The following is a 13,126-nucleotide window of genomic DNA, read 5'->3' on the forward strand; positions in this document are numbered from 1 at the left end:
TGATCATCAAGAACCAAGTTTGAGAGGCATTGAGCTGCTGGAGAGGCATGAGCGTTGCGTGACTGAGACCGAGAGAAGTGAGAGTGAGAGGCGTGAGGGATGAGCATAAAGTAAATATTGTTTAAGGTATTTTGCTTTACCCAGGCGCACATCATGCAAATACCAAACTATCCCGTTTGAGGCATTTTTTTCTTTTAATAAATTTTCTGCTTCTTGCTTTTGTTTGATGAATTTTTTCCTGCAAAGTGGGCAAGTGGAAAGTTAGGTAGATTTTTGAAAAGTGGGTATGCTATTTTGTATGTTAATATTGAAATATTTAAAAATGTTTTGAAGTGCTCCGTGCTAAATAATGCTCAAATATAAGGGCCGCGAAAACTTATACAATGAAGTAGAAAAATCGGGAAAAAAAAGAGATTTTATAAGAGTCCAGTTTGAAAAAATAAAAAGAGTTCAAAAAGCATATTGAAGAAAATATGAAATAATTATCTCTTTGTTCAACTTATCACAAATATGCCTTCTCTTGGAGTAACTTTGTAAAATGACTATTTAACGTCTTCGAAAAAGTTATTAAACATGTAGGGAGGGCAGAATGTCATGTTCTGGGAAGGATTAATTGATCGATAATTGGTATCGAGCATGTTTACCATATGAAAAGAATCTTTATTAAGAAACCACTAATGTTAAGATATATTTATGCAATGTAAAATCATATCTTTTTAATAGCATAACAGACAATAATTTTCTCTCCCCTCCTCCCAAAAAATAGGGAAAAACCCCTTTGACAGGACTAGTGAATAAATAGTAGTGACCAATCATGAATTTTAGAGAAATTATATAATAAACTTAGTATATAAGTTTAAATTGACTTGTTTTTGGTCATAAAAATTAAATTGAATTTTGACTATCAGATTTGATGAATCTCTCGAAGAATCTGCCATTTTTGATGATCCAGTTTTAGTTTAAGACGCTCGATTCGCCCATCTAATAATTCCTCATATTTTCATGTTTCGTTACGGGAAATCAACTTGGAGATAATATCATTTACGATAACTTTGTCTACAACATCATTTCTACTCATCAGTCGGACTCGACAGTTCAATAATTGGTATCGATTCTACAAAGAATTTCTTTATATGAATCGCCGGTTTTATATATATTTTTTTACGCAACGTGAAGCGATATCTTCTTCTAAGTAATATCTTTTTTACTAACGAATAATGAATTTTCCTCCCTACCCAAAAGAAAAAGGGGCCAAAAAAAAAAACAGGCCCCCTCTTTGACAGAGATCAGTGAATAAACAGTATCGACCAATCACGAATTTTAGAAAGAAAAAAAAAAATTGTTTCCCGTACACACGATGTAGAAATTAACTCGAATTCGGATGATCAGATCTGATGAATCGCACGGAAAACGTACCCATTATCGACGGTTTAGATTCGGTTTAATACCACGCGCGATTCACTTCTATAATAATAATTCCTCACGATTTCACGGAATCCCTCCGGAAAAAGAAATGATTTTGAAAAAAATGATTCTGACGGCATCGCCGACCTTTATCCCCTTCCCACCGTCCAGCTGGTCGCAGCAGATGCTCCCCTGATCACAGTGAGCCAACTTTACTATAAACCCACGCGAGAGCAGCAGCTCCGATCTCTCTGTTGCGAATTTCGGTCGAACGCTCGCGACCGACAGCTGGAGATCAACCGAGGCGGAAGGGAGGGAGACATGGCGATCCGCGTTCCGAGCCGTCTGCTGTTCATCGACGGCGAGTGGAGGGAGCCCGTCCTCAAGAAGCGCATCCCCGTCATCAACCCTTCCTCCGAGGAAACCATCGGTCTCTTCCCTTCCTTCCCTCCCTCCCTCTCTCTCTCTCTCTCTCTCTCTCTCTCTCTCTCTCTCTTTCCCTCTCCGCTTCTTGCTACGCGATTTGCTTCGAAGTAGTGGTGGGGTGTACCCGCGGCTTGAATCCCGTTCTTCATATTCCGTGAAACGTGCCGAGAAAGGGCGCCGCAGCGCAACCGGGTGGTTTGCGAACGAGGGTGTTTTTGAGTGCGCAGCGATCGCTGTGAAGGCTTGAGCTTTAACCTTTTTTTCTGTGGGTTGACGGTGGTCTCTTTACCGTGATTCAACCGTAAAACTTGAATATTGAGTAGATGTTTGTTTGACGATGGGCCTTCCCTTTTTATCGGGATCTTAGATTTGGAACTTTGTTGATTGTCCGCAGGGCATATACCGGCTGCCACTGCTGAAGATGTGGAGATTGCTGTGGGTGCTGCTAGGAGAGCCCTTACTAGGAACAAAGGGAGTGACTGGGCGCTGGCACCGGGGGCTGTACGCGCCAAGTACTTGCGCGCTATTGCTGCTAAGGTGCGGGGCTGCGAATGTTGCTCGGGGCCATTGTTGAAACATTTTAAATATGAAGCTGTATATTTGATCTGGCTACTTAAGTCCCCTTACATTTCTTTATGGTATCGAAGTAGGAGATTGTTACTGATTAAAAAGAAAAGCAGGAGCTTGCCCCCCTCATTGTCTACTCATTTCCATGAATTCTGTGCTGTAGCTTAGGGATCACCTGAGTTCTTGCGTCAGTAAACTTTTAGCCTCTACTAAGTGCTTTGGCATGTCGCGCGCGATGGTTTTCTGAAGTTCTTTTGTCGTCTCACGCGTTTTTTTTCTGTGGGAACTTCTTTCATCTTCGCCATGCAGATCACGGAGAGAAAGTCCGAACTGGCAAAACTCGAGGCAATTGACTGTGGAAAGCCTCTGGAAGAAGCAGCCTGGGACATGGTCACGTTTGTAACTTATAGGGTTGTGCAACGTTGTACTCTGTTGCCACATAATTCACTGATACGGTTGTTAATTCCATCTAGGATGATGTAGCCGGTTGCTTTGAGTACTACGCAGATCTTGCTGAAGGTTTGGATGCTAAGCAAAAGGCTCCTGTCTCTCTTCCTATGGAGTCATTTAAGAGTTATGTTCTCAAGGAACCAATTGGTGTCGTGGCGTTAATTACTCCATGGTAATGGCGCTTTATTTTGCTGACCAGATGTGCCACCTAGATATATCATAGTTTTTCTTTCTAACCATCAGATATGATGGATTGGATTAGCACTTTATCATCAGCCTGTAGCAACTAAATGACGGCCTGTGGTTTTTGTGACGTTTTCATCTGCCCATATTAGACTTCACCATTTCGTTAGCAACATAAGTTTTTGTGTTGTTTGGGAGATGATGATTCTGATTCTTGCTCTGATCATTCAACGACCTTCCTTGATAGAGTAAGCATAATAATGGTCTTGGTTTATGACTTGATATATCTCATGAAATGAAGGAACTACCCTCTTTTGATGGCTACTTGGAAAGTAGCTCCTGCTCTGGCTGCTGGTTGCACCGCGATACTCAAGCCATCTGAGTTGGCATCTGAGTATGTGTTGATTTCACTTTGCGTCATTAACTCAATTAACTCATTTTCCTTATAGATTCTTTAATGCACCTGAGCGTGTTCTTGAAACTTCAGGACATGCTTGGAGCTTGCTGAAGTGTGTAGGGAGGTGGGTCTTCCTCCTGGTGTCCTCAATATTCTGACTGGACTTGGCCCTGAAGCTGGAGCTCCTTTGGCATCTCATCCGCAAGTTGACAAGGTCTGTATTCTCCCATCATCTATTACTTGGACATTTTGTTAAGTCTCCTCTGATACATTCTGCAAATTGATTTTTTTTACATATATCACTATGTATCTACCCCACATCAGCAGCTAACTCTCTTGGGTTTTGTCGATAGATTGCATTTACAGGAAGCTCAGCTACAGGGAGCAAGATTATGACTGCCGCTGCTCAACATGTCAAGGTGCAGCTATTTTGTACGTCTTTGTTGAATTCAACAAAGGAAAATCTTTGTGTGAGAGTAACCTTTCTGGCATGTGTGTGTTATGACCTCGCAGCCTGTTTCGCTGGAACTTGGTGGAAAAAGCCCCATTGTTGTGTTTGAGGATGTTGATCTTGATAAAGGTTGGTGCATTCTGAAGCATATACCCCTTAATAAGACTGATATAACTGCTATTTTCCTTCGGAAATTAGTTGCGACGGTACATTCATTCTTGGGTGATTTCTATGTGAATAAGCTTGATTATGTATGCAATGTTACTGACAATAGGACTTACTACTTGTGATTCAAACAGCTGCTGAATGGACAATTTTTGGATGCTTTTGGACGAATGGTCAAATTTGTAGTGCTACATCCAGACTTATCGTGCATGTAAGTTGTAATCATATGCTATCTTTACCTCAGCATTGCAATGTCATTTTGTACGTGTTTCTTTTATTTCCTACCTCTGGCACTTGCACTTGGTAAAACTTCTGGATTGATTTTACTTCTTTCTACCTTATCATGCATTTGGTTGCATTCCTGAATTAGCATGAGAGATATCATGTTTTGACCTAGAGACACATATGTAATGTGAAAAAGAAAAGGAAAAGACGGCGAGAATCTTCTTTGTTGTTATTTGAAGTTTTAGGAGCTTTTTGTCAATTTATTGAGAGAAGTTGTGAATTGAGTAGTTAGATCTTGCGAGTCACAGAACATGGAGGTGGAATTAATGTCGAATCGACCCTCTGTGCCAGCCTTATGGAAGGAGTCAAGAAAAGCTCTTAATTGAGAAAACTGTGCTTATAATTTGTGAAGAAGTAACCGAGAACTTTAGGCCCGCAAAAGTCATCCTTAAATGAAATAAAATTTCGGATGTCGGAAGACTATAATTGTCCGCTAGGTGCGCATGATATCTTATGAAGTGATTGCTCTCTTTCAAACCATTTTTGCATTATATTTAATTGGTATATCACAATTATTTCAGGAAAGCATTGCTGCTCAGTTCATTGAGAAGCTTGTTCAATGGAGCAGAAACATAAAAATATCCGATCCTTTAGAAGAGGGTTGCAGGCTTGGACCAGTTGTGAGTGGGGGGCAGGTATATCTTTCATTACCTGCAGGTTTGGTACTGTATGGTTCTGAAGTCTACCAGTCGGTGCATGTTTATGAGTACAGTATTGTCTTACGGCTCTTACCCATTTGTGGAGATGCGTTCTTTAGGGTTTTTTGTCATAACAAATTCCTGGATCAGTGTACCAACCATCGTAAATAGTAGTTAAGATTTAGAGGAGAATACATAACTAACACAATTATTTTCACTTTTGGGAGTAGTATAGCCCTTTCCCATAGCCATTGCAGCAGTTGTATCTTTGGCATAGTCTGCCCCATTCATTCACTATGCTGAGGAGCAAATGATCATTTTTGAGGTAACGCATGGAATGAAGGCAATATTTGCTCCCATAAGCGCCATATGTTCGGAAGAAATCATGGGAAATAGCTTTAGTCTGGGATTTTTAATGACCATTGGTTCTCTTTACTTTTCAATGTTTAGCATCAAATCTGCCAGCTGGATTTGTCGAAATGATAATTTCATTTTCTTTGCATCAGTATGAGAAAATACTGAAGTTCATCTCCACGGCTAAGAGTGAGGGGGCCACTATTTTGTGTGGTGGAGATCGTCCTGAGGTACAGTGCTCTAGCTTGTCACTTTTAGTACTCTCGTGAAGAACCCTTCTACTTCTGAAATTGCTTTTCCTGACTTCTGTATATCGTCACAAACAATTGATAGCATTTGAAGAAGGGATTCTTCCTTGAGCCAGCCATCATAACTGATGTCACTACATCAATGCAAATTTGGAGAGAGGAAGTCTTTGGACCTGTTCTCTGCATTAAAACATTTGGCACAGAGGATGAAGCCATTGAATTAGCGAATGACACCCAGTGAGTTGATTTTGATTCATTCTTTTATTAGTGTTCAGAATACAGTGGGGAATGTGCTCATTTATTGTAATCTAAATTGTTACTCCACTCTTGCCTGAGAAGACTTCTTTAAATTGGGAGATTATGAGAATCTCACTATCAATCGATGCTTCACAGTTATGGACTTGGTGCTGCTGTGTTGTCGAATGACTTGGAAAGGTGTGAGCGCCTGACCAAAGTAAGGTTCAAAGCACATTCATGTGAACATTTCGCCCTCGGCCGACCAAAAGATGTCCATGGAAATTATTTACTTTGTTGGATTACTTGATTGTTGTTATCTCTTGGTGGTGAATTGCAGGCTTTCCAGGCAGGTATTGTGTGGATCAACTGTTCACAACCGTGCTTCTGTCAGGCCCCTTGGGGAGGAAACAAACGGAGTGGTTTTGGTCGGGAGTTAGGAGAATGGTATTGTCCGCTTCTCTATGACCAAATGAATGACAGAACTCGAAGGAAAATAGAGAAATGACCTAGTAGAAAAAAGGGCGTCTGATCTCCGAATGATTTTTGTCTTGTATGGTAGTTTTGACTATTGAGTCTCTGCAAAGTTGCAACTGCTTACTGCATTATTTCAGTAGGTTTGCATTGCACTGAGATAAAATTTGACGATCATAACTTCCTACTGACAAGATAATGGTGCCTTTTTTCGCAGGGGGATGGATAATTATTTAAGCGTGAAGCAGGTTACACAGTACATATCCAGTGATCCTTGGGGATGGTATACAGCTCCCTCAAAGCTGTGAACTCTACTGAGGTAGCTCGGGATGTTGTCCTTGTACCAACTACTAAAAATAAGGAACGGACATTGTGTAGAGACTTTACAATGGACAGGAAAAAATATCGAACGAGATTGCGGATGTCGTTTCTCATTTTGTTTCTACTCGTTAGCATTTAACGTTTTGGCATTGGACTTGATTTACAAAAGGCTTGTGCAAATGCTATATGAAGACCATATTGATGCATAGTCGTTGCTACTTCCTCACATTGCCATTATTAAGCCAGAGCTCTGCTGGATGGCTGACTCCTCAGAATTTGATATGTGCTGTTGCTTGATGTACCGGGTAAAGCTAGTTCGATGCCCATCTACTGCATGCTTACATTTTCTTCATGCACGTATCCGAGGCTTATCTCGCTAACGTATGTGCTTTTAGCACTGCAGTACGTGAAAAAAGATAATAGAGGCGAGAATTATCGAAATTCTGTGGGGAGTCATTTCAGGGAGTTACAATAATGCTGTCCATCCGATGGGCAATGTTTTCGATACAAGGAATTCCTGCATAATTTACCAAATAGACACCATAAGCCATCTTTGTAGAGGTGCATCAGCCAGAAATAATTCGCTGTGTAAGAACATCTGCATCGAAGTACCCAGAATTGGCGAACTTTATTTAAACTTGGATTCTGAATGCACATCTAAGAGAAAATGATCCCGGTACTTAATTTGTGTTTTTGCCATTTCTCAAGCCTCAGAAGCAACAACACGTTCAGTGACGATAAGAAGAAAAACAAAAGCTGGAGCGAAGCTGATGATTGCCCTATATTTGCATCATCCAAGTGCATACCCGAATCTCATCCTTCTCATTCCAGCTTCAATTGCTTTCAGTCCTCTTTTCAAGGTCAGGCGAGTAGCCACAGAACACCTCTTGAGCCAATCACTTGCTTCCTTCCCAAATTTCAGCCTGTTAATCTTAAAGAAGCAGTGAAAGATTTGCTCCTAAATTTACCACACATCAGCAAACACCTGAAGCTGGACTTCTATAGCATGGTGAACCCTGATAAACAAGATAAACTGGCTTAGAAGAAAAATCACCGACGTAAAACTAAATGAACATCACTTCCATCGATGAAAGCAACACCTTCCCAATGACATTCATGGAGGAGGGGAACATAAACTATTTTAAGCTGCAGCAGATTCATTCAAAGAGAACTCAAAATAGGGATTTCTGGGTTCTCCTTGATAAACAGTTCAAGCGGTCAATCACCCTTAAAAGCCTTGCAGCCTTATCAAGGGATATCAAACCGACCTCCATGTGAATGAATAAATGACAATGTCACCTGAAAATACAACAAAAGAACAGACATAAAGCACCTAAAGAACAAGCAGTGCGTCTCTGCAAGAATGAAAAGTACCAAAAGCATGTGCCTAACTCACTTATATTACTGCAAAAAAAAAAAAATGGCTCTAAAGACATCAGAAGTGCTGCAGATTCCAGCAGCCTCTCTTCCTTGTCTACTGCTCAATATCAAGCAACAATTAGACAGGATCAAAGTTTCAATATCCAGCAGTACTCTAGTCCCAAGATTTCTTTCTGCCAAGCTCCTCGTCGATATTTTCATAAAATCATCCAAATTCCAACTGGAGAAGTATAATCAGGACAGCATCTATCATCTATCTCATTCTGACTACTGGGTCACCAAGACAACCTCAAAATAAAAAAAAAAAGTTGAAAGAGTACCTGTTACATCTGTAGGTGCTTACAATGGCAAACCCTATCCCCCCGGAAGTTTGTTGCTAGCTGATATATTGTGCAAAATCTGAAAAGCTGAAACTCAAGCTGAGAAAAAGGGATGAATCTCGTCGGCAGGTCCAGTATAGATCAACAGAGAAAGACCTCCAACTACAACTTGAAACGACGAGGAAGACGACCAGACTTGCTTTGCACTCTAAGTATCTCCTTTGCAAAACCTTGGTTTCCAGTAAGTAAAAGCCCATCCAAGACCCTGTTGAAAGTAAATTTTCTTGGCATAAATCCTCTGTCAACCATCTCAATCAACAATTTCCCTGCCAGCACCAAATCATCCGATTTCTTCCTGACAAACATGGAACTGATAAGTATGTTGTACGTGTCCAAATTTGGCAAGCAAACTCCGCTTCCCATTTTCTCAAACAGGTGCATGCCATTCTCTATTTCTCCAGCATCACAAAAGTAACGAATTATGATATTGTATGTCTGTACATTAGCTTCGCAACCATCGGCCTCCATTCTCGACATATATTCCACAGCCCTGTCCATATGCCCTGCATGACACAATCCCCTAATCACCAAATTGTAAGTGATCGAGTTGGGTACGTAACCCTTCCTCAACATTTCTTCGAAAACCAAAATTGCATTTTCCACATTATCTTTCTTACAGAGAACCTGAATCATGGCATTATAAGTCGCAACAGAAGGAAGAATTCCCTCTGTAGCCATCTCATCAAACACCCTCTTAGCTTTCTTAATCTCACCAACGATGCCGAAACCATGGATCACCGTGGTATACGTGACGACATTGATATCACACTTCCTCTTCTTCATCTGCAGAAAGAATTGCCAAGCTTCATCGACCTGGCCAGCCCTAAAGAACCCCTTAAGCATTATATTATAAGTCGTCGAACTCGGGTTCAACCCCCTATCCACCATCTCCTTCAACACCTCCAAAGCCATAGGCGTCCGTTTGATCAAACACCACCCATTTGCAATTATGTTATAACTAACACAATCAGCCTTAAACCTGCCCCGGAAAACCTTGAACAGCTTGTTGCTAGCCATCTCCACATGCCTAGACTTGCACAGTATATCAAGAACGGTATTAAAGGAACTCAAGTCCTGCCGGCAGCCGTGCTCGTGCATCGACAAGAACACCTTAACAGCTCTATCCGGTTTGCCGGCGGCCACGTACCTCTCGGCGATGATCGCGAGCGTCTTCGGGGAGGGGCCGAGGCGGAGGGACCGCATCCGGGCGACGAAGGCCCACGCGGCACGGTAGTCGCGGGCGCGCGCGGCGAGGTCGATGGCGTGGTCGAAGGAGGAGGCGGAGTGGGCGTAGGTGGGGTGGCGGGAGAGCTGGGCGAAGAAAGCCAGGGCCTTTGGGGCGTGGTTCCAGAGGCGCTTCAGGGTCTTGTCGACAAGGTCCGGCGTCCATCGGATGCGCGGGCTTTGGAGGATTCGGGGCAGGGTTTGAGGGGTGGAGGCGAGGATTGAGGCGGCGATGGAGGCGTCGAGTGGAGGAGGAGGAGGAGGTGGCGGCGGTGGCGCCGGCGGTGGTGCCGGCGGCGGCGGTGCGGCGGCGGTTAGGATCTGGTGGGGGAGGGAAGAGGAGGTGGTGAAGGAGAAGAAGAAGTTGGAGATGTTGACGGTGGTCTGAACAGGACCTCTGTGCGGAAGAGCGAGCATCTCCTGGCGGCGGACGGCGCTTCTGAAATGGCCGTGCTGATGGAGACATGTTTAGCGGTATCAAAACGCCGGGTTAGCAAACATTATCACATATATCGAATGACATCCATATGTGACAAAGGTATTATAAATAAGAGTGATACTGAACATTTTTAAATCAATTTTTTTTTCTTCTTCCTTTCTTGTTTTAATCTGTCCACGAGACCGCCTCGGACTCGACGGAATAAAATATTTTAATAAAAATATATTATTAATAAAAATATTTTTAAGTATACAAATTCATGGCCATAAAAAGAAAAATATATATTTTTAATAAAAATATTTTAATAAAAATATTATTAATAAAAAAATATTTTCCATATCGGTGACAATGGCAAAAAAAAAAAAAATATATATTTTTAATAAAAAATATTATTAATAAAAAAATATTTTCTGGCAGGAACCACAAAAAATAAAAATGTATATTTTTAATAAAAATATTATTAATAAAAAAATATTCCGCCATGGCTACGGTGACTGTGCCATGGCAAAAAAAAGAAAACATATATATTTTTAATAAAAAATATTATTAATAAAAATATTTTACCTGGCCACAAATGACAGGCCATAGCTAAAAAATAAAAATGTATATTTTTAATAAAAATTTTAATAAAAAATTATTAATAAAAAAAATATTTTACAGGCCATGGCTGCGATCGCCATGGCCAAAAAAAGAAAAAAATATATTTTTAATAAAAAAATTTTAATAAAAATATTTTACCAAGCATGTCCATGATTCAAGATGGCTACTAAAAAATAAAAATATATTTTTTAATAAAAAATTTTAATAAAAAAATATTTTACCGGCCATGGCCCAAAAAATAAAAATGTATATTTTTAATAAAATATTTTAATAAAAATATTTTTAATAAAAAAATATTTTGACTATGGCTACACAGCAACTGGCCATGGCAAAAAAATAAAAATATATATTTTTAATAAAAATATTTTAATAAAAAATATTATTAATAAAAAAATATTTTACCAATTAGGTCATTTTGGCGACTAGTGCCATGGCAAAAAAAAAAGAAAAAAATACTTTTAATAAAAATATTATTAATAAAAATATTATTAATAAAAAAATATTTTTTCCGGTCATGGCCGGCGAGCATGCTATGGCCAAGAAGGAGGAAAAGAAAAAAAAGAAAAGAAAAAAAAAGAAAGAAATATTAAAATATTTAAAAATATTATTAATAAAAAGAAATTTTGGCGTGCACCAAACGATTGTGGGTAATGAAATGGAACCAAATCCCATGGTCATGCAGACTTTCTCTCCAGACCATGTGCTTGCAGACTTTCTCATAAAAAGACAATCTCTCCATCTGAACCAGAGGTTATCCAAATCAATAACCCATCTCATATTTCTGTGTCCCCATCCAAACAGCTTTTCACTCTTGATGACATTCCTTATTCCAAATGGCAAAAACCTCAAATTAAATTTTTTACCACCAAAAACTCTAAACTAAGTACGCCTCTAACAAATTTACCTCACTATCTTTCGTCAAATTTTACCCCTTAAATTTGCTGATGTTGAAGCAATATGATGTTCTTCTAGAATTTGCTACAAGGTTTACTGGAAGCCTTAAACACCGGTGGCAATCGACTTCCAAATGCATCGATGACTTTTCTTCTTCTGCAAGACTTTTCCCAAGCCGTTGGAATCATTTACCTATATTTCATAGGAAATCCTGCTTGATCTTCTTGAGCTCAAAAGACGAGAATATTTCGAAAGAAAATATTGTTCTCTTCAAAAAGGCACCTAGACCAGCAGAGAGATCGCCATTACAGGAGAGCGCAAATCTAAAAAACTCTTACTAGGCCTAGAGCTGATCCAAATCTAAAACAAGTATGCTATGCTGAGAGCCAGGGAAAACCAGGTCAGCTTACAGCAGGTATGCTATTCCACATGGGCGAACCTCTTGTTCAAGCCCTTCAGGAACTGCCTTTTAGCTGCAAAACTATCCGGAGATTTAGCTCAGAGCATAGAGACGCTCAGAGTGACCAGGATGATATTATGCCCAACTGGCCGAGCTGCATTTCTTAGAGGATCATGCCAGGCTTTGAAGAAAGAGATTTTTAGAAAGGCATGGAAAGTGAAGGGATCTAGATTTCACAACTTTCCCTCTTATTCCAAACCGAAGGATTACATGGCCTTATATAGGCGTTGGGGAATACATGCTGGACGACGGTCCAAATAAGACAAAACACACTTAGAACGAGTACTTTATTGGACTTCTGTCCACATAAAACAAAACTCACCTAAACTAAGTACATTATTTGGCACACCTACAACACACTCGTAGAACACTTAAAGCCTATTCATAGGTGAAACAGGACCCGGCTATGATATGCTAGAATGATGCCGGTTAGGTGGAATAGTACAAGCTTATCTCCATCCAGAGTTATAGTCATAATCCGAGCTGTCTGAACTGTTTGCACGTTCGTATTCTGCTATCTGTCTCTGTGTCAGAATGTGTTCGAAATTATCTTCAGTGATGACTGGCGTTGGGTTCGAGGAAGAGGATGCATGTGTCGAAAGGTCTGGAAAAGCAGTATTTGGAGTGTTTTGTGGGAACAGGAGGTCATTCCACATTCTGATGCCAAGGCTTGGTTGTGGATTTGGTTCAGGTAAAACTGGCCGAGGCCAATTTCCTAGTTGTGTGTAGTGAGAGGAAGAGCTAGCATCAAGTCCAACGGATAAGGACAATGGTCTATAGTCATAGGGGTCTTGAGAGAGTGGTCCACCCCATGGATCCTGAGATGACTGCACCGGATCTTGAGATGACTGTGCTGGATCTCCTATATCTGACATTTCGTGATCTTGTGATAATCCAAGCTGTGCCTGTGCTTGTTCGTGCTCGTATTCTCTGAGTGCTTGTCTTGTTGTAGAGGAAGATCCTTCGTGATCCCATGAGATGGGTGTGAAGTAATCCCATGCTTCTTCTGGAATAATGCGATTTTCTTGGCATAGGATCCTTTGGAGTTCCTCGTAATTATATTCAACGGAACCAATGCGATCGGGAACGATTTATAGACACGTGCAACCTGGAGTTGTGGATCGAGGCTTGTAGGTAGTAGTACCTACTGCG

The 13,126-nt window shown here is 40.5% G+C and overlaps 2 protein-coding genes across 5 annotated transcripts; one reads left to right on the forward strand and one right to left on the reverse strand.

Annotated features, from left to right (window-relative positions):
* The first annotated feature begins 1,678 nt into the window (after positions 1-1,678).
* Positions 1,679-6,894, forward strand: LOC115678748 (aminoaldehyde dehydrogenase 2, peroxisomal). The gene is made up of 15 exons (XM_030602170.2): positions 1,679-1,834; positions 2,225-2,367; positions 2,707-2,787; positions 2,871-3,019; positions 3,332-3,424; positions 3,518-3,641; positions 3,781-3,846; positions 3,941-4,007; positions 4,178-4,254; positions 4,850-4,963; positions 5,473-5,550; positions 5,654-5,805; positions 5,962-6,022; positions 6,143-6,249; positions 6,494-6,894. The coding sequence occupies exons 1-15, from the start codon at positions 1,726-1,728 to the stop codon at positions 6,582-6,584; spliced, it is 1,512 nt and encodes a 503-aa protein (XP_030458030.1). The 5' UTR covers positions 1,679-1,725; the 3' UTR covers positions 6,585-6,894.
* Positions 6,895-7,252: 358 nt separating this feature from the next.
* On the reverse strand, positions 7,253-10,060 carry LOC115678747 (pentatricopeptide repeat-containing protein At1g74900, mitochondrial). Of its 4 annotated transcripts, XM_030602165.2 has the most exons (3): positions 7,994-10,060; positions 7,698-7,896; positions 7,253-7,613 (listed from the first exon to the last, which is right to left on the reverse strand). In XM_030602165.2, exon 1 carries the CDS (start codon positions 9,996-9,998, stop codon positions 8,460-8,462), a length of 1,539 nt encoding a protein of 512 aa, XP_030458025.2. In that variant the 5' UTR covers positions 9,999-10,060; the 3' UTR covers positions 7,253-7,613; positions 7,698-7,896; positions 7,994-8,459. The 4 variants fall into 4 exon arrangements, with proteins under 4 accessions (XP_030458025.2, XP_056175381.1, XP_056175378.1 ...); XM_056319406.1 differs by lacking the exon at positions 7,698-7,896 and having other exon boundaries at positions 8,321-10,060; XM_056319403.1 differs by having other exon boundaries at positions 7,253-7,896.
* Positions 10,061-13,126: the final 3,066 nt, after the last annotated feature.

This window comes from Syzygium oleosum, unplaced genomic scaffold (assembly GCF_021117445.2).
Source record: "Syzygium oleosum isolate NSW1041296 unplaced genomic scaffold, Sole_v2.1 Sole_v2.17, whole genome shotgun sequence".
NCBI classification, from domain to species: Eukaryota; Viridiplantae; Streptophyta; class Magnoliopsida; order Myrtales; family Myrtaceae; genus Syzygium; species Syzygium oleosum.